The 27,097-nt window shown below is 33.2% G+C and overlaps 1 protein-coding gene across 3 annotated transcripts in view; it reads right to left on the reverse strand.

Annotated features, from left to right (window-relative positions):
- The window catches only part of LOC143234053 (follistatin-related protein 5-like), a 130,440-nt gene that overhangs the window by 48,307 nt on the left and 55,036 nt on the right, over positions 1-27,097 (reverse strand). For all 3 annotated transcript variants that reach the window (XM_076471091.1, XM_076471090.1, XM_076471089.1), the window contains exon 3: positions 2,210-2,309. In XM_076471091.1, coding sequence (XP_076327206.1) covers positions 2,210-2,309 — 100 coding nt within the window. The remainder of the gene's footprint in view (positions 1-2,209; positions 2,310-27,097) is intronic.

The raw sequence follows: 27,097 nt of genomic DNA on the forward strand, positions 1-27,097 counted from the left end.
TAAATCTTACATTAAATGTATGAAAAAAGACTATAAGACGTAATCTTGAAAATTGGACAAAACTAATGGATATATCAAATTAAAGTTAAATGACGAATTCTTACGCAAAACTATTTTACTTTTAAGTCTCATTGTTTTCCAATGTTCTTAAATTGTGCGCAGTTTAATTCCTTTCGAAATAAAGAACCTAAAAAAAAGTCCTCCATTTTAGTTATTTCATTGTTGTTGGTATTTTGCAGTTACTGCAACGAACTTTTATTTCATTTCTTCTATGCCAAGAGTGACGTTATGGTTTTAGACCTATGATTTAATTGAGTTACAAATAATATGCATATAACTATAACTGAACAATGTGTATTTTTACTGTACATGTTTATGTAAGAAACTCAAAACTCCATATATCAGAAAGTTTCTCAAATAATATTAATAATTTAACGACTGAATTATTATTCAATAACATAAAAGTAGCTGTAAGTGAGGACGTTTTTGGTGAATCAACTAAAATGGGGAAAGCAGCTTCGCTCTCATTACTTTTGGTAAGCTTTTCTTTCACAGAATGACAGTTGCCGGTGAAAATATAATTAAAAGGCTCTAATGACGAACGTAAAAAAAACTAAAGATTTTTTCACACCAGAAAAAAAAGAGTATAGATTTGTAGAAGTTTAATAAATTTATCATGAGTCAGAAAACTGACTAAGCAAAATTAATAATTACAATGTCTTTATTAACACTTAGAATGAAAAACAGTTCAACAATAACAATAAAAGAAATACAGAGAGAGTAAATCAGTCGAAGAAAGATGTGAACCTCAATGAGACAAAAGTTTCAAAATATTCACTTCTACGAACTAAGAGTTTCTAACTAAATTAGTATCTTATTCTTTATGTTTAAACCTTTTAATAAGTTGCGGAAATCCAGCTAAATCAAGTTTGTTTTTATGTTCATATGTATACATTTCTGCAGTTGTACTACAAAAGTGAAACCGTATTTCTTAAAAATATTATCGTAATAAATATATATCTTTTTCTGTGAAATTAAATCCATTTCTGAAATCCTTATTTAGTAAAGTAACAACTCCAAAGCCTTTATGAGTTCAGAAATAGACGAAATTTTTATTTTGGTTATACAGTAATACAGATAGAAAATGTCAAATGTAAAAAGAATTTTTTTTTTTAATTTATCACAAAGCTACTCGATGGGTTTTCTATGCTAGCCGTCATTAAGTTAACAGTGTAAGGCAGCTAGTCATCACCACCCACCGCCAACTCTTGGGCTACTCTTTTACCAACAAATAGTGGGATTGACCATCACATTATAACGCCCCCACGGCTGAAAGGGTGAGCATGTTTGGCGCAAAGGGGATGCGAACCTGCGACCCTCAGAGTACGAGTCGAATTACAAGGTATTGGAAAGTGGAAATATAATGTTTTGAAGGTGTTGTAATAATTAATATCAATTTCTGTAACACTTTTTATGTGAACCTTTTGTGTGGAATACGTATGGACAGCTGCAATATAAAATGATTCACGCCTGTAAAACACTTTTCACTGCAGTAAAGTTTTAGCTATAAAGATAAACGTAAAATAAAAAAGTAAATACCTTTTCACAACAGGAAAAAAGGTAAAGTTTTATGCTAGTTTCTTAGTATAATGTACTTTCGTGGTATCCCCAAAAGTGTTTTGATTCAAGATTAAATAAAACCAAAATTGAGAGTGACAAATACTTTTATTTCTTGCCTTTGTAGTTTATATGTCATGCTGTGTTGTAACCTACAGAGTGCATAGAAATATATATGCAAAAACGGCTCGTTTGGGTTGAGAAAATATTTTACATAGAAGAGCGAACCTTTGTGAACTTTGTGAACCTGACGATGACCGAAGAAGGTCAAAACGTTGTTCGCTCTTCTATGTAAAATATTTTCTTAACCCAAACGAGTCGTTTTTACATATATATTTCTCTACAAGTGGGTTTCTCGACATCACTGACTACAGAGTGCATAATTCTCCTTGTGATTCATGGTATGCGCAACTTTTACTGACAGTACAAATTGTAATGTTAAAGATCAGTATGTGAAGTCATTTTAGTGTGTACTGACTGACTGACAAATAACACAGTATTGTATAGTGGTGTGAGTGGTTAAAACATTTCACCCCTCCAAGTGACCTTCGCCTCCCTTTTGGGAAAATAACGACAATAAATATTTACTTACTTTTTTCTCCGAACTTCATAGGATTTTCATCTTCAAAATCTAAGCTCAGGAAATGATCTTCTTGAATTTCATGAAAGTTATTATCTCTTCGTTCTCTTGACTAGTAAAGAAATAAAAAATGAAGAGGTTACGTGCTGGCTGGTTTGTAGAACATAAGAGTTAAAAAGTACTGTTGTAGTAAAATATACATAAACTATACAATTATGATTTTACAGACTAATTTTGTCATATTTAAAACTAGAAGAAGACTCCTAGTATGTATCTCAGAACGGCTGGTATGGGTATTAAACCTTAAGATGACCTAGGAAGGTCGAAACGTTGTTCTCTCCTTATCAATAAAAGTGTTAATACCTATACAAGTCGTTCTGAGATACATTTTTATTTCAAGTGGGTTTCTCCTCATCAAGGAAGACTCCAAGTATCACGTATGAAGTAGTTAGGTGTTTTAAATTTGAGTAATATTGTTGGAGTGAATACAAAATACATAGAATAAAGGTACTAATAACACTACAGTATACAATGGTTTTATTTTTCAATTTATACATTAATTTTATATTTGTACAAAGTTTTGGGTTATTATTTCCCAAGATAATGCTGATTTCTAATTTAAGTTTACTCTACTTCTTCTCTTTTTGTAAGTTTCAGGCAACAACATATGCATCAAGTGTTTTTCTCAACAATGTTTGAAAGCTTGATTATTTAATACATGGTAGGAATCATTGAAGAAAAATCTGGAAAGACATACATTCCCGTAGATATAGTCTGATGAAAAATATAAGCACTTTATTAGAAAATAAAAGTTTCAAGACTGCTTGAACGGATTGATAAAAATCTACAGCGTTTCGACAAGCTTACGTCATCATTTGTTTTTCACTACCCACGTACACTTTTCACTACGCAAATAAAGTATTTATGTTGATAATTAAAAATGAACGCGACATAGATGATTAACATGTATTTGCTGTGTAGGCTACGAAACATCGATTATTTTAGGTAGTCAATTCTCCTTTTATGCTAAGCCTCGTGTTGACTGATTAATATACTATCATGAGACTATTTTCCAAAGTTCGCAATGTTTTAATTATTATGCGTTTTCGACTTTTGAACGTATAAATTAACTAAAATACCTGAGTAAGTAAGCATATTATTTTACCATAATAATAGTAGGGAAACAACGATTTACAAGTATAAGAAAGAGTTTTATTGATGATGGAACACACTACATCTTTCTATAGAATACTAAATGATGCATTTTACCTATTATTAAACAATTATAACTCAAGTTGTTATTTGAAATTGAATATTTTGTTTTGTGTCTATATAAGACTATTTTAACGTTCGTAAATACAGTAAATGTATCTTTGGAGTATCTATACATAAATATTTATGTATAGTTGTACCAATTTTTTTTCTGTTACCATTCTAAATTATCATCAACGTAAATAATTTATTATATTTATAATACGTGATGTTATGGCTGCAGTTAGAATTATTCTAATTATGTTATGGTACATTCAATCCTCTTTCATGGGGCCTGGCATGACCAGGTGGTTAAGGCGCTCGACTCGTAATCTCAGGGTGGCGGGTTCGAATCCATATCGCACCAAACATGCTCGCCCTTTCAGAGATGGGGCGTTATAACATGATGGTCAATCCCGCTATTCGTTGGTAAAGGAGTTGGCAATGGGCGGTGGTGACTAGCTGCTAAATTAGGGAAGGCTAGCGCAAATAGCTCTCGTGTAGCTTTGAGCAAAATTAAAAAAACAAACAAACAAGCAAATACTCTTTCGTGTGGTAAAGAATAGCAACAATAAACCTTGGAAGCAATTTGATGTTTACGTGAATAGGGTAACATTATTCTGTTGAGCACTCAAATTTCATAATGGTTTTAGTCTGCCACGTTTCAATACAACCGTCCTCTGCTTTGTTTTTGGAGTACTTTGTAACACTTGATATTTAAGTTTATTTTCTATTATTATTATTGGAAAGCACTCTAAGAAATTTCTAGAAACACACTAAACATTTCAATTTCTCCCTCTATCTTACCTTTTTCTTTTACTTTCTAGACCAAGATCAGCCACCCTTATAGCAAGTGATAATTCTTAATGGATACTAGCCTTGGAACAGTCTTAAAGTATTGCAACAAATAAGGAAGCTGAGCTTAAAGCTTGAACAATTTTCTCATCCTTTGCAATTTTCCTAAATTCGTCTCAGCATACTCCATTTAAACTTCATACTGTTATACCATGGGAGTTATTTAAAGGTTTAAGAATGAAATATACCATACATTTGAGTCAAGCGTAGCAAAAGTTTCAGCCCAAGGGAGTGAAGCTTTTTCTTAGCCAATCAGATCTTGCCAGACATGGATATGCAATCAATCAAAAATGTTTTGTTTGGCATGTTATCTTCTAGAAATACTCTCAAAAGGATAACAGGAAGAACGATTCGAAGCTTCTTTCTATCTGTTTATCTATCTATCTTAGTTTTTTTCTGCCGACAAGAAACATCATAATAATAAGTACTGGACTTTTAGTTAAGGCATTTTTTATATTCATCTTACCCTATTTTATTGAATTATAATAATAATTAGTATTAATAAGACGTCGCACAAGAACATTTTTTTGATTATAACAACTTTAAATTCATAGTTTTTTACCATAGATTTAGATTTTGGTTGTAGTCTATCAGATTGTATCCACATTTAGCATTCGTGATTCATTTTTGCCATCTAATAGTGTTTAATAACATGAATTACTATTACAATCTATTGTTCAAAACGGTCGGAAACATTCTCTTTCGAATCTTAAGAAAATTAGGCATTTCAAGGAACTAACGTGCCACTCCCTGAAAATATTGGTTATAAAATTATTATTATTTTTATTCAATGTTTTTACTAGAACTACGTTCGATGGTGAAAAATACTTTATTTTCTGAAAAAAAGACATATGAGTGGTTTAACTTCAGATATTATCAAAATATGAAAAGTAAACATGTTCTATAGAGCGAAAATTATCTTCACTATTAGTCTACTGTAACGTTAGAATCTCCATATACCTCTTACAAAATCACTCAAAGCTAAATGCTTACTGAACTGAAAGATGCCCAGCTTTTCTCTTGTTGTCTTTCAGATGAAAACATCATATAAAATAAGAGGCATTAACTTATGGAACATTATAGATAAAAATCACATGTTAAATATCGAATAATCAATATTCTTAACATTTATAAGATAAACTTATTAAAATCATTCAGTGATATTTGTAATGAATATAAGCTTCTCTGTAAAATTTTGAACTGATAAAAGCAGGGGGATTTACTTTTTTTTTAATCTCATAAAGTTAAAAGTATTAAAAACGCTACGATATATGCTACGAACAGAATCAGAAGTAGACAAGAAGAGATATTGCGTTTTAACGATACCAAAACTGAATACTCAAGACAAAATGAAACGGTAGACAAGAGGATATATTGTGGTTTAACTACAGAAACTGAACGACCAAGTTAAAATGAAACAGTAGAGAAGAAAGATAGAGCTTTACCTATAAAAACTGAGCAACCATAATAAAATGAACAGTAGACAAGAAGATATACTGAGTTTTTACTGTAAGAAACGGAGCACCCAGGTTAAATTGAAACAGTAGACAAGATAATATATCATATTTTAATCATAACAAATACGAACACCCACAAAAAAACAAGAAACCACATGCTAAAGGAATCTCTGTTAAGAATATAAATTAACTGGAATTTTCCACCAAAACGGTGTTTCACACACACTTGAACTAAACGACTGGCTTGAGAACTCCAAGATCCAACTCTAGGTGTCTCTAATATTGAGCTACTAATTAGAACCAGCAAAAAAATTATGTAATGAACCACATCCACCAATGCAAGAGCTTTTCCTGGCTCTGGCACTCGAATGAAGAGATCAAATATTATTTTTATAACGTGCTTGTAGCTGTAAGTGAGGAACATGAGGAGTAGCGTTACATCTTGAACCTTGGATCGTTCGATTCACGGTCTGAAACCCTGACCACCAGGGAACGCTTGGCCCTGTTATGGCAAAAAATATACAGTTCATTGAAAGCAGCATTTATAGGAGAAATATTCTTGGAAAGGTAAATGGATGCTCAAAGAATTGACTTTCTACAGAAATATAACTGGCACGAAAAGTAAAACAAAAATTTCTTGTGGACTGAAAATTTATGCGTAGTTTCAAAAGTAGCATCTCACTAATTTGCATGATTACAACTTGCCTGGTGTCGATAGTTTGCTATTATTATGACAATGAATATCACTGCGCCTTCTTTTATAGAAGGATAACTTTATTTCTAATGTTTGGAAGATTTCCAGTAGAGACGCACCAAATAGAGTACAAAATTCGCTTCATTGCTGAATGACTTATAAAATCGTCCACTCTATATTTTTTACATACTTTCTTTAACATAGATTATAATTTCAAAGAAACTCTAGTTTCTAGCTTTAGCTTTCAGGAACTTAGTATCGTAACGTTCACCGTTTGTTCTTAAACAGAAAACCAAAACACGCGACTGAGTTAATTCTAAAATATTTTCACAGTTAACTAAGAAACGAAACATGTGTTGTATGTAATTTATATATACAAATCTTGTATGAATACCATAATTATTTATATTTTTATTAATGTCCTCCGCTGGTAAGTCTACGAATTTACAACGCTAAAATCAGGGGTTCCATTCCCCTTGGTGGACTCAGCAGATAGCCCGATGTGGCTTTGTTATAAGAAGACACACACATCTTTATTGATTAAATCTCACAACAGAAGAAATAGCTTGTTTGAATAGAAAAAAGTTAATAATTATACAAAATTAATGAATATTCTTATCTATTCAGCACAAGAACTATTTATGTATATTAGTGCAACATAGGTTTCTGGTGTAACATCTTTTTTTGGTTTATCTTAAATTTCAAATTGGACTTTATTATAAAGAATAGCATGTTTATTTTTTAAATGATCTGAATGAGCTACATAGCAAAGCACAGATAACCCTCGTGTAGCTTTGCGCGAAATTCAAAAACAAAGAAACAGTAAGTAGCAAATACGGACGATCATAACTAAATAAATTGTTTTAGTCAAACTTCTTTTTGTAAAAGACATGATAATACAGAGCATAATAACCGTTTACGACTCTATACAAACATAATTCGTATGAAAGTTCAAAATATTTACTTGGGTAGTGCAAATCTTTGTGATTTTTTTAAAGACGTTATTAACGTAATATAACAAAAATGGGTGGTGAAAATAGTTCAGGAAATTTGTATTTATATATGTGCTGACACCTGGTTTCTAGCTAAATCCCTACTAGCGAATCATTATCAACTTCGTTAACTTCTTCACCAAATATAATTCCCAAAATTATATCACATTTTTAAATAGGATTTAGGAGTCAAAGGCGATTATTTAAAGTAAACCTTATAGAAATCATGTTGAATTGAAAGAAATTGAATGTAATATTTCAGATGTTTTGAAAATAAAAAACATTATTGGTTGAACTGTTGCTTTTAAGTAACATTTGAAATAATTATTTTGTTTTTAATATATTATATCCTTAGTAACTTTTCGTGTTCTTCAATAAGAAGTAAAAACGTGCACGTTTTTTTATATATATATTATCGTATGTTTTGCTATCAGTTTAAAGAAACACAACTGAAAAAATAAAAACATGCTCGTATCCCTTTCTTGTAGAGGTGACAGGAAGCGAATATTACGGAGTTAAGCCAACGATACAGTATCTAAAAGCAATCAATAGGAGGTTGCAACATAAGACTACACAGATGATGCTTCGAAGCAGTTGTTATATAGTACATTGGTATTTTACAGTGATATAAGTTACGCAGGGTAAAACGTATTTGTTTTGTACTTACTTGGAGGTGTATTTTTAAAACAAAAACGGTGGCTTAGATATTCCAAACTTATTGTGAAGATAGGATTGAAACAATAAGCTACAAGGGTGGGCAAAATAAGTGCCACCCCTTGATAATGTTAATTTGTTATATTTTCTGTTAGATAACAGACAGATGTATAAAAACCATATGATTTTTAGAACGCACTCAACGAGATCTGTCCAACTGGGATCTCTCATCGTAATTTTATCACTGACTCTGGTAAATACGTAAACTTTTCATGATTTTAGTTACATTTTCTCATAAAAAGTGTTGTGCACGTGCTGTAGTTTCTGAGAACTTCTTATTCCAATTAGCCTACAAAATGATCAGATAATTTTCTCTGCAATAATCGAACGTAAAAACGAAATTCAAAATAATAGAAACCAGTTTCACAAGTTAATATTTAGTTGTCATTCCCTTGGATTTCAGTGCTGCTTCACATCAACGTGGCATGTTTTCAGTGAGTTTTTGCAGATATTCCTGAATGACTGACTGCTATACTTCCTCCGATCTAAGAAACTACAGCAGGAGCACAACATATTTTATGATATGTAAAGAAAATCATGCATGGCATGGCCAAGCGCGTAAGGCGTGCGACTCGTAATCCGAGGGTAGCGGGTTCGTGCCCGCGTCGCGCCAAACATGCTCGCCCTCCCAGCCGTGGGGGCGTTATAATGTGAGGGTCAATCCCACTATTCGTTGGTAAAAGAGTAGCCCAACAGTTGGCGGTGGGTGGTGATGACTAGCTGCCTTCCCTCTAGTCTTACACTGCTAAATTAGGGACGGCTCGGTGCAGTGGGCTAACAACCTACTCACTTAAATACTTGTTGAAGAATCCGCAAGCGATTGCGGCCCTATGTTCCTTGATGGAATCTACTGGTGATAACTAACTAACTAAAGAAAATCATGAAAAGTTCAGGTATTTACGAAAGCCAATGATAAAATTAGTATGTGAAATCAAATCTGAAAAGATCCAGTCGATTGTGTTCTAAAAACATATAGTTTCACACATTTTTTTTTTTTATCTAATAAGAGATATAATAAATTAATAACATTTTTAAGGAAGCCATTTTTTGTCCTCCACCTGAGTATTAAAATAATAATGAAAAATGTTAAACTTAGAAAATGATGCTATATCTCATGCATGGAACGATTTTTCTTCGTGAATTGTAAACTAAATGTATCGTTTTTCTTTTACCAGCTTATCAAATTACTAAAATAAATATTGTGATTTACAAACAATGAAAGGTTGTTAACATCTGAAACACTAATGACTTATATTATCTCGTATTTTAAATATTTTTTCATATTACTGGCATTTGCTTTCTGTTGATAAAAGTTTGTTTAAAAATGTATTAATCACATTTTCAAAGGACTCTTGTTCACATTATCGAAAACTATGATAAACTGATAAATAATGAAATATAAATCATATGTTATCGCTGATTATGTATTACAACTTTTAACACTTTGTTAATAATTTTTGAACAGATTTCTACAGTTTACCAGAAGAATTGAAACTTTTTCGTTTCCATTTTAAATTGTTCTTTTATAAAAGCATTTAGGACGAAAGTAAAAATGAAATGTGAAAAATATTATTTAACCCGATGTTATTTTATTTTTCTAACATTAAAATGTGTCATTGCGTATCAAAGCTCAAGCATCACATTAAGATCCAAATTATTCTGTCGTTGGTCGAAAAATCGTTTCATACTTGGTTTATATGGGTTATGGATATTTTAAATGAGATGATTGGATTCAGTAATAGGAGGCATAGTTTAACCAGTGAAATAAAGATTGCCATTGGTAAAACCGGGTAATGATTAGTTAGCTTTAAATCGATAGTGATTAGTTCTTTTACTAAATTACACATTTATAATTTATTAAAGGAAAACACAAGCTTCAAACCATTAAAGCTAGCTTCTCTTAAGAGAGCCATTATCCTTGCTAGGATGCTCTTGAATAAATGTATATTTCTAATCCTGAAGTGATGAGACTGTCAAACTTTATTACCTTTCCGAACAGGCAGAGCGATTTCTAAAATAAGTTCGTACAGCAAGGCTTTCCTCGTAGATAATATTGATCAAAGTATAAAAAGTTGTTTATTAGCGTTCCATATGGAACTGACATCTGAAGGTTCTACACACAGTTTACAGTTGAAGGCTCTATATGAGATTTACAAATAAAGGGTACACAAAGATAATTTACCACTGAAGGTTCCACATGGAATTTACAACAGAAGCATTCAGATAAATTATACAACTGAAGGTCTGATATAGAATAGTTTACAACTGAAGGTCTGACATAGAACAGTTTACAACTGAAGATTCTACGTAAAGTATACAACTGAATGTTACACATACAGTTTACAACTGAAGGTTTGCATCATTTCATGTTTCATTTTATGAAATATAAATAATACTGAATGATTTAGAGTAATTCAAGATATAAAATATGACTTTTAAATACATTTAGTAACTGCACGATGTAAAAGATAAATATATTAATATATCTTTCTCGTCAAAAACACAAAACAACGAGAGAATATTCCTAAAGAAGAAAATTTTATCAAACATTAACTTGAAACAACTTAAGTAGCAAGATACAAAACTACAAAATTAGGTTTTCACCCAACAAATTGTTTTAAAATAAAGCGAGATTGTATTCAGTTGTCTGTTTTTTGAATTTCGCACAAAACTATACGAGGGATATCTACACCTAATTTAGCAGTGTAAGACTAAAAGGAAGGCAGTTAGTTATCACCACCCACTGCCAACTCTTGAGCTACTCTTTTACCAACGAATAGTGGAATTGACCGTTACATTATAACGTCCCTACGGCTGAAAGGGCGAGCATGTTTGGTGTGATGGGGTTTCGAACCCACGAACCTCAGATTACGAATCGAGCGCCCCATCCACCTGGCCATGCCGGGCCTAGGAAATTGTAAAAATAGAAATTAGAAACATTTTGTTTATATATATATTCTCAATTATTAACCTTTTCTACTATCTGTTTCCATACATTTTTTTACGATCGTGTCTTGTTTGTTTGGTTAAGCACAAAGCTACACAAAGGGCTATATGTGTTCTGACCACCATAGGTATCGAAACGTAATTTCTAGCGGTGTAAGTTCAAACATGCCGCTAGGTCGTTTGAGAGCATGATCGTATCTACCGATAGTGTTTCATATTTTCAGCAATAATAACCCAAATTTACTGCTCTCATACGTAAAAGAATGGAAATACAATAACCTCTTTGTCTTACAATAAAAAAGAATATGAATTTAAAATATGATCTATCTAATACGTTTTTGATTTGTTTATATTGTTTTATCATTAATTTAATAACCGTTTACTTAAGTAACATGAAAAATTCATATAACAAAGTAAGACGTGCACAAACTTGGTAATTTTAAAGCACAGCTTAGAAAGAAACTTGTGAGTTTCGTGATCATTTGGACTGTTCATCCATAATAAGGACTTTCAGTACTTATAACCACACAAAATAAGACTGGTCAAAGAGTGTGGCAATTGTTTCTATGAAACTGTGCGGTAGTACATTATTTCAAACGCTAATATATTAGTGCCTCCAACCCCTCCTCTAGTGGTGTTTTAGCGGTAAGATTTGAATATATTAAACGCTAACAACTTTTTAACTTATTTAGTGGTTTCAAATGTTCTGATGATAGTTGTTAAAAAACACGTGAATGTTTCACTCATTCTCGTTTTGAGAAGAATAGAACGAAAGGAAGCGAAACAATCACATCACGCTACTGCTAATTGGCTACAGATGTTTCATAGGGTCATTAGCAGGATGTAGAACTGCTTCCATACGGTTACTTTGACACCTGAATAAGGTAGTTCATCTTTCACAATACAAGCAGACAGCCGTTGTTTCTCGATACTGACTGAGAAACAGATTCAGATGAGAAGCTGCAACTTGATTCCCTATCAATTTATGACATTAGAAACATGTTTCACAAGTGTAGACAATGAAATATATTCTGTTCATAGCAAGCTACAAATTATTTTGTCTGAAAACGTTCCAAGAATATGTCCCATATAGAACAACAACACATAGAGCAGCAATCTCTATACATGAGTCACATTTCACTTTGTGCTTAATTCAACACAACAACAACAACTTTAATATTAGTATTGGTTATTCGCTGCAGATGACATCCTTGCTTTGTGCCATTAAATTCCAAACGATCAAACCAGCAAAGATACACAATGGGCTATCTGTGCTCTGCCCACCACGGGTATCGAAACCAGGTTTCTAGCGTTGGAAGTCCGCAGACATACCGCTGAGCCGCTGGCTAATTTTAAAGAAAAATTAAAATAAGCAACTACGTAGTCAGATAATAGACGTATTTATATCTGGAAAATATTTCGAGCCACGTGTGACCTACTTATAAAAATGTAAGAAATATAAACTCTCGTTTAACGATTTAAATAAACTGTAAATATATTGTACAGAGGATAAAAAAATGTTCGCGGATAAAAATAGTTTCTATTAAATTCTTAACATAACGTATTTGTGAAACAATTGATTCAAGTGCAATTTATAAAAATATTTTAAATAAGTAACTGCTTATATCCAATGTTTTGTTAAAGAATATAACGGATAAAAAAATAGATCCGAATTAAACCACACCAGAGCATTTTTTAATGTTTGCTTTGAAATACCTCTGTCTTCCATTATGTTAAAAATACATCCCATATCAGTTAATAACATTTTCTCATAACAGAGTGCCGTGACACTAAACATGTTCGTCCTTTAAGCCGTGGGGACGTACAATGTGCAATCAATCTTACTATTCATTGGTAAAAGAAAGAATAGCCAAGCATTGGCGGTGGATGGTGATGACTAGCTGCCTTCCCTCTAGTCTTACACTGCTAAATTAGGGACGGCTAGCACAGATAGCCCTCAAGTAGCTTTGTGCGAAATTCAAAAAAACAAATCAAAAACAAACAAAGATAACAGAGTGGTTTTTAAAAATAGCATAATCTAATAGTATATCACAGGAAAAACAACATTTTGAAACAGAATAACGTGCACAACCGAAGATTACTCCATTTAAATACGATAAGAGAGTTTCATTCTACGAGAATTTTGAAAACGGCTGAACAGAGAGGTGCTTATCAGAGCAGAATTCTTTATGGTCATCTCTTTATTCTTTAAACTTATAAAGAAATCTTAGATAATTCATAAAACGTCATTCCACTGGAAGAAAGAGACGTCATAGAATACTGAATTAAATCTTTTGTTTTGCTATATGCTATTCTTTACCCAAAAATGCTGTGCAATGTTAGGTAACTTGATTTTGCCAACATTGATCGCGTACGATTTATTCTAGGTTTGGTTTGTTTTAAATTTCGCGCAAAGCTACACAAGGGCTATCTGCACTAGTCGTCCCTAATTTAGCAGCGTAAGGCTGGAAGGAAGGCAGCTAGTCATCACCACCCACCACCAACTCTTGGACTACTCTTTTACCAATGAATAGTAGGATTGACCGTTACAATATAACGCCCTTATGGCTGAAAGTACGAGCATGTTTGGTATGATGGAGATTCGAACTCGCGACCCTCTGATTACGAATCGAGTGCCTTAACCACCTGGCCATGCTGGGCCTGATCGCGTACGAAATGTACTATCATACGAACATGAATGGTTATATAAATAGAAATTGACCAGTAACTATGTAATGAATTGATTTAATATAATGGGAAATTTAATAAAGGATGTTTGTTTGTTTTTTGGAATTTCGCGCAAAGCAACTCGAGGGCTATCTGTGCTAGCCGTCCCTAATTTAGCAGCGTAAGGATAGAAGGAAGGCAGCTAGTCATCACCATCCACCGCCAAATCTTGGGCTATTCTTTCTTTTACCAATGAATAGTGGGATTGACCGTAACATTATAACGCCCCCACGGCTGGGAGGGCGAGCATGTTTTGACGCGACTCGGGCGCGAACCCGCGACCCTCAGATTACGAAGCGCACGCCTTAACGCGTTAGGCCATGCCAGGCCTGTAATAAAGGATATATTCCAGACTTATTTCAATATTAATCATTAATGGCGTTAACCACCAACGAGCAGTTTTATTCTAGTTCTTTTTCAATATTCTATAATATAGAATGTGGTTTTATATTCTTCGAACTGAGATTATTTTCTATATTAAATGGTCTGTACTATAAAATACTTACATCACTAAACACTATATCGTAAAAATGTGCCCGTATTTCAAAAATAGCAAACTTAAAGGCTATATATTCTGTTGTTTTTATGATGTTGCTGTTTTGTAATTTTGAATTAATTAAGCACAAAACTACACAATGGACTATCTGCGCTCTGCTCAACACGAAATCCGCATTTTAGTGTTGTAAGGTTGCAGACATTCCGCTGTACCACTGGATGGGAGGCTTTCTTTTTTAAGGGCATGTACTTGGAAAGACCCACATTGTAAAGGATTTGTATCCCAGAAGTCCAATATTTCGAAGACTTATTTGTCAGTCAAATCATGAAACCTTTCACACTACAAACTCGTCGATATAAATATATATATAGCCAATTTATCTTATTAATGTCTGATTAATAATGAAAGTTCTTCCTTTTTTATATATTGTCTGGAACATTCTTAATTGAATATTAAATATTAGATGTCTGTTTTGTTTCTCATAATTCAGTCAGTCCAACCTAGCTTGCTGGTTCATTACATTCCTTTTAAAAAACTACGCCTTTTTTTTTACGTGGATATCATTTTAAAGCGATTTTTTGAGAGGCATTTATAGTATATTACAGCTAGGCTCCTATTAGCATATTACCTGGATTGTTAGGTATGTTTAACATTTTATCTTAAATTATATGTTATTCCGCATGCATAGATTTGTCATAGTTCTGTTTCTACCAAAATGAAAATATTAATTCTGCTGTAAAACAATGCTAAAATGGAAACCATCATCACTTAAGTACTAGCAGTGTAGCTTTTTGTGATATCCATGTTTTTTCTTTGAAATTGTAGAAAAATAATTATTCATACCGTAAATAATATCACAACACAATTGAATCTCAACTTCTTCGTCATTAACATATGAAGATCAAGTGGACTTGACTTACTGATACACTGCTGGCCAAAATCTTAAGGCCAATGAACATAAAGGAAAAATATGCATTTTGCGTTGTTAGACTCAACCACTTATTTGAGTAGACCTTCGAAAGATAAAAATAAGAAAAGGGAAAATAAAAATAAACTTTTTTAGCATTTGACATAGTCAATATAAGCGTTTGCAGAAGGCTGGCTCGAATGTTATTCCAAGTGGTGAAGATGGCTTCACGAAGATCATACACTGTTTAGAATTGACGTCCATTTCTATAGACTTCCCTTGCCATCCACCCCCAAATATTTTCAATAGGGTTCAGTTCGGGCGAACACGCTGGATGGTTCAAAAGAATTTCGTTATTTGCCATGAAAGAGTCCTTTGTCCTGCAGACATTGTGGATTGCAGTGTTGTTCTGCTGAAAGATCCAGTCATTTCCACACAAGTGAGGGCCTTCATTCAATAAGAATGCTCTCTCCAATATGCCAGTGTAGCCAGCTGCTGTTTGACTCCCATGTATAACCTGAAGCTCCATTGATCCATGGAAGGAGAAAGCACTCCAGGTCATGATGGAACCTCCTCCACTGTGTCGTGTAGAAAATGTCTCCGGTGGGATGTCCTTATCGTACGAATAACGTTGGAAGCCATCTGGACTATCTAGGTTAAATTGTTTCTCATCAGAGAACAAAACCTTAGTCCACTTTTCTACGTCCCATGTTTGGTGTTTCTCAACAAAGTTTAACCGAGCTGTTTCATGGTGTGGAAGGAGGCGTGGTGTTTGAAGATGTTTACGAATTTTAAAGCCTTTCTTTCGTAGATGCTGTATTATTGTTCTTGAACTGCATTCTGCGTCCGTAAGAGCCTTAACCTGATTCGATAATCGGCTGGTGTCTTGCCGGACAACCCGTCGAATCCTCCTGCTCAACGCCGGCGAAAGTTTCTTGGGCCGACCACTTGAAATTTTCGTTCCGTATCCCTCAGGATCTTTTAAGAAATTTGTAACAGCCGAATTTACTATGCCCAATCTCACCAGCGGTGGCACGTTGAGAGAGACCTTGCTTTTGCAGCTCGATAATTCTGCCACGTTCAAACTCTGTCAACTTTTTAGCCTTGCCATGTTTTCACCCAATGTAACGCAGGAGAAGTCAGTGGGAGATGTTGACATCGATAATGCTTGAACACAAATGCCTAAATTTCGTTACGTGTTTACTGATTAACGCTTTGTTTCACTATGGTCTTAAACTCTTGATCAGCTAGTATTAAAGGCTAATTTCATAGTGTTCACATTTTCCCTATTAAATGCTAAAAACGTTTTTTATTTTTACTTTCCCTATTCTTATTGTCATCTTTCGAAACTCTAATCAAATAAGTTGTTGAGTCTAACAACGCAAAATGCATATTTTTTTCTTTATGTTCATTAGCCTTAAGATTTTGGCCAGCAGTGTATATGCTTTAAATAATTTCATCTATTTTTCACAAGTTCTAAATCATCAACATTCTAGTTATAATAAAAAGTGTTAAAGTCACAGGAAGTCTTGGCCTGACATGGTCAGGTGGTTAAGGCACGCAACTCGTAATCTAAGGATCGTAGGTTTGAATCCCCGTCACACCAAATATGCTTCGCCCTTTCAGCCGTGAGAGCGTTATAATGTGACAGTCAATCCCACTATTCGTTGGTAAAAGAGTAGCCTAAAAGTTGGCGGTGGATGTTGATGACTAGTTGCCTTCCCTCTTGTCTTACACTTCTAAATTAGGGACGGCTAGCGCAGATAGCCTTTGTGTAGCATTGCGCAAAATTCGAACCAAACCTAAGTCTTTGTTTTTAACACAGCTGAAACCGAAAAAAATAAGGAAAATTAGGTAGAGAAAAACATGAATTATTTTCTGAATAATGAAATATCATCTATAAAAATGCTCATAACAGTGTTTCGAAGGGTGTTGTTTAAAGTTTGTATTAATGCAACTAGTGATTTAAAATCTTATCAGAGGGAAAGAGATCCAAAGAATATCCGGGTGAAAAGAAAGTGACATTTGAAGAATTTCGGCGCCAAATCGATTTAAGTGCAGGAATAGGAGCTATCCATGAAGTTTGTATCAACGGAGGCTCATATTAGTGATGAACATTGTAAGAACGCCTAATATTTTACTTCTTCAATGGATCACAAAAAAATTGAAAGAATAAAAGACACCAAAAAACAAAGACTGTGCTTGTGTGAGAAGAAGAGAGACTTGTGGGTGAGAGGTTTAAGCGAGAGTGAAGCAAAACATAAGATGTAGTGGTGGATTTACAACAAAGCGAAAGATTTTTTTAATTTACAGAAATAAGAGATACAGTCAAAACTGATACTATTGCCAAAACAGTCCAGTGTCACAGCATTTCTGTTCATCGCACAATCTAAAATATATGTTTTAACTGAATGCGAGATATTCGGAGAAAAAATAAAACTGGCAACTAAAAGGTTTAGAATGGCTAGTACAGAGCTATGATATTTCAGTTTAAAAGGTGGAACATCATTAAGAATTACGTTGCAAATTAAAAATTAACTATTTATAAGCAAATATAAAAGACTGTATAAAACTACAGCAAGAAGGAACTGAAATATTGGTTAACAGACTGTGTAAAACAACGGCAATTAGAAACTGAAATATTGGTTAACAGTCTCAAACAACTACTAACAATCATAAGTGATCATTGTTGTTATACAATTAAAACTGAAAAAAGGACTTGCTAAACATTGGTTATTTAACTCGCTGTGTTTTAAAATAAATTTCTCGTATATAATATTGAAATACTGAATAAAAATACAGAAGTAGGTTACATTGAAACATTTTTGGAGTCTCATTACGTTCTTATACCCCAGACCACCACGATCGGGTATAATCTGTTTGATGATCATGCATTTTGACAATAGCCCTCTAAACTAATTTTCATTACAGAAGACTCCGTCGTAAGACTGTCATGTCTAAAGCACATCCTTCCCCTTGAGTGCTTTCTACAATCAATCTAGTGTGTGAGAATGACAGTTTTTTTGCGCCCGTTTCAGAAGTCCGACTGCACAGAAATCCATTTGAGCTGCATCCGGCAAATTGACTGATAGTTTTCTTGTGGAATTTAATTAATACCTTTTTTATTCTCCAGCTGCTTGAGGTGAGTGACAGTTGAACAAATACGTAGTGGAAGCAACTTTTATACAAATGTCTTGTTTCAATTTTCCAGATGGAGATTATTCTTGATTACGTTGTACACTGTTATCTGGGTCATATGGACGGTTTTTGCCACTGACCTAATAATGAGAAAAACCTGTTAGAAGACGTGTCACTTTACTGAAGTAAAACTTGTTGAAAGTCTTTAGTCTCCTTTTCGTTGGTCCTAGTACCAAGTTGATAATACTCTTTTGTGTTGCAATGGCATTTTCTGCAAATCTTGGAAATTCCAAACCTCAGATCTGAACACATCTTTATAATTTGAGTGTATAACTACTTTGCGTCAGAAAGGGCTGTAACCTACCTTTTCCAAAAACGACCAGTTTACAAACAACATCACACTACCTACAATCCTGTTTGACAAGTAACACTTATTTTGCAAAAGTCTAAAAATCACTGAGTGTTAATGTGGCTCAAACTTGTGACCGATAGTATTTGTCATCATTTACTCAATGTTCAATATGATTAACAACTTATATGAATTTAAAATATATCTGCTGAATTTATGACAACACAAAACTATCTTAATGTTGTCAGCTAACTTAATTGCTTTTTAATTGCTTCAGATTATTTTCAATATATTATTTTGTTTATAATTAAATGTCACATCTTCCTTAAAAAGAAGTGGAAAATTAATATCCTCGTATTTTCATTAGTTTTTCTAAAGAAAATAATCACTTTAGTACCAAAATCGATTTCTCTTAATTTTTTCTTTCAGTTCAATACTGATATTTTATTGTAAGGATAAATTTAAAAACACTTGCTTTCATTTCTACACATTTATCGTAGTGATGAATGACCATTAAATTTCTAATTAATGTTTCATGATTTACGCTCTTTTTGACATAGATTGCCAGTAACTTACGTTCTTACTGTATCTGAAATATTTGTACTATATTAAGTTTTAAGGTTCGCACCGTTTTGATACGACAGTTACATACTATTTATTGGATATACGTGTCTTGAGGCTCTGTTGTGATATTAATAGTTGAGGGAAGGAAGAGAAAGTTAATAAGCTAAGAAACCAAATTGAATTCATGAAGATGTTAACCTGAAGATGACCTAATAACATCGAAACGTTGTTCTGTATTTTATTTTAATTAAAGTTTTAATATCCGTACCAGCTGTCTTGAGAATACATTTTTACTTCAAGTGGGTTTCTCATCATCCGTAAAATGGAATACAACTAACAATAATGGGCGAGATGTTTAAAAAGGATGAAAAGATACACAGGTTTGTTTACGAGTACACCATCTTCTGATAAATATGTCCTTAGGCTCTCATCATTATACGTTACTAATTAAACATTATTGAAATTCATCGTTGCTATTTTTTACAAAAGCCCAGCATGGCCAGGTGGTTGAGGCGCTCGCCACGTAATTTGAGGATCGTAGGTTCCAGTCCCCGTCTTACCAAACATGTTTGCTCTTTCCGCCGTGGGAGCGTTATAATGTGAAGGTCAATCTCACTATTTGTTGATAAAAGAGTTAGCGATGGGTGGTGATAACTAGCTGCCTAGTTAGGGACGGCTAGTGCAGATAGCCCTCGTGTAGCTTTGCGCGAAATTAAAAAACAAACAAACAACTATAATTTTTTTTCGTGCATGTTAGTTTTTGTTTTCAATAATATACAGGCAGTTTCTGTGTAAACAGTCCTTTGAGTGGCAGAGCGGTATGTCTGCGGCCTCATACTGCAAAAAAAAACATGTTTCAATACTTCTGGTGGGCAAAACACCGATCGCCCTTTATGGAGCTTTGTATTTAATTTCATATAATCTATAAACACATCATAAATAATAGTGAAAATTGGTACATTTATTCAGACATTTGAATGAATAAATGAAGAGTTCAGATCTCTTAATGTAGTTCCTACAACGGTTAAACACATTCAGAGTTCAGATCTCTTAATGTCGTTCCTACAACGGTTAAACACATTCAGAGTTCAGATCTCTTAATGTAGTTCCTACAACGGTTAAACACATTCAGAGTTCAGATCTCTAATGTCGTTCCTACAACGGTTAAACACATTCAGAGTTCAGATCTCTTAATGTCGTTCCTACAACGGTTAAACACATTCAGAGTTCAGATCTCTTAATGTCGTTCCTACAACGGTTAAACACATTCAGAGTTCAGATCTCTTAATGTAGTTCCTACAACGGTTAAACACATTCAGAGTTCAGATCTCTTAATGTAGTTCCTACAACGGTTAAACACATTCAGAGTTCAGATCTCTTAATGTAGTTCCTACAACGGTTAAACACATTCAGAGTTCAGATCTCTTAATGTAGTTCCTACAACGGTTAAACACATTCAGAGTTCAGATCTCTTAATGTCGTTCCTACAACGGTTAAACACGTTCAGAATACAAACCTGGCAGAAAAATATGTTTGTGAATAACTGGTAAAATTGAATATTATAACTTAGTATTGACTGTCAGAATTTTAACTTTGACATGGGTTTCTTCTAAGATTACAAGATATACTAAATTTATTTTAAATAACAGAATAACAACTTAATACTGCAAAAGCGCAAACTGTCGGTTTAAAAAAATATTGTTTAAAATAATCTCTTGGGCATCGTTTTCTTCGGAATGTTATAACACTAGTCTTTAATAGATTTTTTTTGTTATAATTATCATAGGATGGGATACAGTAAAAATATTAAGAATAACCAAGAAAGATATTAAGGATAACTTATTCTCTTTTATTTTGTAAGGCTTCTCATAAAGACTTTGTCTTTACTCATGCATTAATAACAGTGGTAGAAATGTTAAGAATATATTCCAAATCAGTGATCATGTAATCGAACTTATTGATGAGATATTATAGTTTATTTTATAGTTTTGTTCATTAACTCGATGGATTCGCAAGGTAACTCATATATTTATAAATAAAACAATGTCTCCAGTACATTGTCAAACATGTCGAACTTTTACCGGAATAAAACAGTTAGTGAAAGTAAAAAATACCATACAAATAAATAACATAAGGCTTAGAAACGCATTAACTATTATCATGCATAGAGGACTGGAATATCTGTTGATGCCAGTTCTTATTTATTTCAAAAAAATTCTAAATGATGGAGAGTTTTGAAGTGACTCTTGATTCTCTTACGTTTTGCCTCCCAATGGCTCAGCGGTATGTCTGTGGACTTACAACGCTAAAAATCGGTTTCCAATACTCGTGGTGGGCAGAGCACAGATAGCCCATTGAGTAGCTTTGTGCTTAATTCAAAACAACAACAACTCTTACGTTTTAATTAATAAAAACAAATAATAATAGCGCTCTTTTAAAAAGTGACAATTTCGTATCGCTTAATATTTCTTTACTTTTCCTATTAAACACCAGCGCTCTCTACATATATAACAATATATATTATTGAGGCTTATACAATATAAAAGTAGATTGTTTTATTTATACATTAATGCCTAAGTATAGACTTAATCTAATGGGAGATCAACACAGAGGTTTCGGTCTTTGCTTTGGTAGTTTGTTAATAAAAGGAACTAAATCAGAAGCCCTTTCGAAAATGTATTATTAATCCTGAAATAACGCATCCAGGACAACCTCTTTTCAAATTAAAAGCGGCATCCACACAATAAATCCTTTGTTGTCGATCAACAAAGGTAGAAGGCCCAGCATACGATGTATGTAGATCTTAAATTAGGCCTAGTTTCCGGACTTGTTTATAAACAATGGCAGGTACTGCATCTTTTAATCAGCTACAAGACCGAATATCCTTCACTGAAGCCTCCTAGAGTAATTAATCGTTTCCAAGGTGACACCTCTTTTATAGAAGGATTGAAACAATTTTATGAGCATCGACATCTGAGTAAAAGGAAGAGACTATTGTTCTCTCTCAAGAGGAGTGTGTAATAATATCGTTTGGTAATTAGGCTTACAGATTATAGGAAAATGATTTAAAAACAAGACATAAGCAAGTACGACTTAGAAGGAGACTATGTTAGTAGTGCTGTAACGTAGTTATCGACGGAAATGGTTAAATTTTATGACGACAATGATCTTCAAGTAGTTTGCACAAAATTCGACAAATAAACACGCCTTTCTTAGTCTGTAAGATCAAAGATAGAGATGATTCCACAGAACAGTGTATCCCTGTAACGTAGTATATATTAAACAAAATCGTATTAATACACGGAATATCCCTGGTGGCATATTTAAATTTTATGACGACAATGATCTTCAAGTAGTTTGCACAAAATTCGACAAATAAACACGCCTTTCTTAGTCTGTAAGATCAAAGATAGAGATGATTCCACAGAACATCTTTGTGTATCCCTGAAAACAAAACAAATTACTACATTTATGATACTTAGAGCTATAATTTATCTAAAAAGTTGTATATATACAAATAAACAAAATGCCAGTATGTTTGTAATGTATTAATACATGCGGACTCCACATAATTAATTAAATGATCAATATTAAATATCCCTGGTGGCTTAACGATAACTGAGACCTCATTGCGTTAAAAATTGGGATTTGTTTGTCTTGAATTTCGCGAAAAACAACATGAGGGCTATCTGCGCTAGCCGTCCCTAATTTACAGTAAAAGACTAGAGGGAAGGCAGCGGCAGCTAGTCATCAACATCCACCACCGATTCTTGGGCCACTCCTTTATCAACAAGTAGTGGGATTGACTGTAACATTATAACGCCTTATAACACGGCGAAAAGGGTGATCATGTTCGGAATGCCAGATATTCGAGCCCGCGACCCTTATATTACGAATAGAGCGCCTTAACCAACCGGCCATGCTCCATTAACCATTCGATGCTCCATGTAAGCATAACAAACATAATCCATTGTGAAGCTTTGTTTTCAACATCAAACAGACAAAACGTTATTAGATAACAAGCTAATGCTAACAAAAGTACATTGCTCCAACAAAGGTAAACTTTTTTACTAAGTGTTCTGACTAATATTTACACTTTTTAAGTTAGCTATTCATAATTTTACAGATTTATTACTGTCATTATCTTCTAAACATGAAATTATTTAAAGAAACCTTTTAAGTTGTCCAGAACAATTTTTGATGTTCCCGTTTAATTTTCATAAATTATGAATGCCTTGAGATATTTATAGATCCTGTGTAGTTCTGGGATTGGAAGTGGACAAGCCTAGAAAAAGCGGCCCGTTTCCGGCACTTTGTTCATTTCCAGTGGTGCTTGCGATACTGACATATACTGTATAATTCCAAAACTGATGAGAACACATTAAGAAAATCGAGCCCTTTCTAGCATTTTATTACTTACTCCTTTGAGGTAAAAGAAAAACACATAACTTTAAATGTTAAAAAGTGAAGAAATGTGCACTTGACACCTGTTCACTTTAGCACAATGTTCTTGTGTGTTTGTATACACATTATTTTTTGAGCATCCACACGTTTTTATTCTCTCAAATATATATACATAGCTCTATTAACTACAGAGTAACGCAACTATCAGTATAATGAAAACACATCGCATACTGTGATTCCAGTTGGAAATGAAACATATGTTCACGACTGTCCTGTGAACACTAAAATTGATTATGGTACCTTGGCTATGTCAAAGTCAGAAGTTTCTTTTTTTTTACGGTATTAAGTTTTTTCTTTTCTGTAATTTAATCAAAAATTATTTGTAATAAAGAAAGCAAATTCTTATAGAAATAATGAGATGCGTATCGTTAATGAAATTCTATCATTTTAGACAAAACAATCCTTAAAAAAAAGAAGGCACATTCTTGACCTGTTTTTCTTGGCGTTACTGATTGGTTATTTTACAAAAATGAGCATCGTCCATAGGATATTTGAATTATACATAAACTTTAAGTAAAATACAAAGTTTTTCAACTTTAATTAAACTAAAATTACTTGTTTTGTAATGTTTGAAAAAATTTCTTCAGATAACAATCAGTTTACTAACCTAAAGTACTCATCCTCTTTCCTCTGTCAAAACATTGACACTTTATATTGTTGTAAAGCTTCCATAAAGCAGAAACGGATCACTTTACTTGTGAAACCTTTGTTTTGATAAAAGTAAAACGTACCGGACAAAAAATACCATTGTTTCAAACACATGAATTTAATTAAAATATAAAGAAAGACTTTTATAATTAACATGCAGTCTCAACTTTATCTTTCATCTAAATGTAATTCATATAGATTATATTTAAAATTTTAATTAATACTTTAAGAAAGTAATGTATCTGCTATGGGGCGTTATACTGTGACGGTCAATCCCGCTATTTGTTGGTAAAAGAGTAACCCAAAAGTGGATGATGATGACTAGCTGCCTTCTCTCTAGCCTTACGCTGCTAAATTAGGGGCGACTAGCTCAGAAATCACTCATGTAGCTTTGTGCGAAATTAAAAAAGAAACCCAAAATGTATTGCTGATAAAACTGTTAGGGTTAAGAACTTTTAATTTTATATAGGATAATAGTCCACGAATGTCAATATATTTAAGAATATAATATATATATATATTTAACTGTTTTTATTGTTCATTTAAAAATAATAACAGCAAAATATTGCGGTTTACAAAAATGAACAACACTTTTTTTTATGAAATACAAACAGTGATTACCTTTACGTAATTCACAGTCATTTGGGATTCATGAAAATCGTAAAAAAAAAATAAGAAGTACGGGAAACATTTACATAATGAATATTCATTTATTTTTTTACAAAATGTATATAAGAGTACTGGTATTGTGTGTTTAAAGTTTAGGTTTGGAGTACTTGCGTCAGAGAAGAAATAAAAATAATCTCAAGAAGAAATAAACAATGAATTCTACAAATTTAAATAAGATTCATATATGGGTTTGGAATGACATCAATTTGCATTTTGGAAGCGAAGTGAGAAAGTAATCACAAAATATTATATTTGGATTCTTTTGACATTTTATACCTTTTTTTGAGATTATATTAAAACTAGGACCTGGCTTATTTTAATCCTAAAGAAATGCTCCTTTCAAACAACCCGTCACGCCAAACATGCTCGCCCTTTCAACCCTTTCAAAATAATATGGGCTACTTATATGTCGAAATCCGGTCTCATGGTTACAGGAGCCCGGCATTGCCAGGTGGTCAAAACACTCGACGCGTAATGTGAGGGTCTCGGGTTCGAATCCCCGTCACACCAAACATGCTTACCCTTTAAGACGTGATAGCATTATAATGTGACGGTCAATCCCACTATTCATTAAATAAAAGTAGCCCAAGAGGTGGCAGGGAGTGGTGATGACTAGTTGCCTTCCTTCTAGTCTTACACTACTAAATTATAAACGACTAGTACAGATATCCCTCGTGTAGCATGGCCAAGCGTGTTAAGGCGTGCGACTCGTAATCCGAGGGTCACAGGTTCGCATCCCCGTCGCGCCAAACATGCTAGCCCTTTACGCCGTGAGGGTGTTATAATGTGACGGTCAATGCCACTATTCGTTGGTAAAAGAGTAGCCCAAGAGTTGGCGGTGAATGGTGATGACTAGCTGCCTTCCCTCTAGTCTTACACTGCTAAATTAGGGACGGCTAGCACAGATAGCCCTCGAGTAGCTTTGTGCGAAATTCAAAAACAAACAAATAAACTTTCTGCTGAGATCACCGAATCCCTGATTTTATCTTCAAGTTGATTAATGACCTGAAATTTTATTGATATTTGTATTTTAAAGCTCGTTAAAACAGATAACTAAATATAGTCAAAAATGTGACTAAGGTTTGTAAAATCTTATCTTACTCTGGGTAATGAAATAAATGTAACTATATTTATGAGAAAAACACCACACTAACATACAATTCTGAATGAGTTGAAGATAAATAAAGTTATTGTAGGTGAGTGATGGCGTTACATAGTATAAACATCTGTAGAACATTGAATGAAGCTTCATTAGAAATTAAAACCCATAGCATAATTGAAAACTTGTTAGTTCTTTCGGTTTCATTCAATTTCGGTTCTCAAATCTAAATATTTACCTTTGTATTTATAGCCATACCTAACTTTAAACTGCAATGATTTTACGCTATGAAAATGTGTATTAAATGCTTCTCTTAATATTTTATTAAACCTTTAGCCTTAAACCAGTTAGTTTCCGTGGCATCATGTGCTAAATTAGAGCCACATGGCTAGAAAAAAAAAGTATGTTAACGTGTTAAAAAAAAACCTGAAAAGTAAAGTAACTTATATTGATGAATGTGGAGGAAATTTCGTTCTCCCTGTAATGAAGGAAAGACAAAGATTTTGTGATTAATGTTGCTCTTTAGACGGTCACCTTAGAAATAGAAAACCTTCGGAACATGTCCTGGTCTTCTGTGAAAATCGGACGTTTTAATGGATTATTTTTTCCTGAGTAATTACTCGGAATTTCCTTCTATAGGATCTTTGTATAGAAATATGAGTTAAAACTTTCAGTATTCAATCATTTTTTCTTGAAAAAAGTAAATATATGATATTTTATACGTGATACGCAAATAATATCGAGTTTATCTTAACTTAAAAATTAAGCCTTTTTGTCGTTTAAACAGTACATATAATACACTGATATAAAACAGAAAGCAGTACAACCAAATATTCCTTATAAATATAAGAATATCAAAGCTTTTATAATATTAATGGGTTCGGAACAAATTATCAGCATATGAACTTTAGCCAGTTATTACTATGTTTG

The sequence above is a fragment of the Tachypleus tridentatus genome, chromosome 12, assembly GCF_004210375.1.
Source record: "Tachypleus tridentatus isolate NWPU-2018 chromosome 12, ASM421037v1, whole genome shotgun sequence".
Classification (NCBI taxonomy): Eukaryota; Metazoa; Arthropoda; class Merostomata; order Xiphosura; family Limulidae; genus Tachypleus; species Tachypleus tridentatus.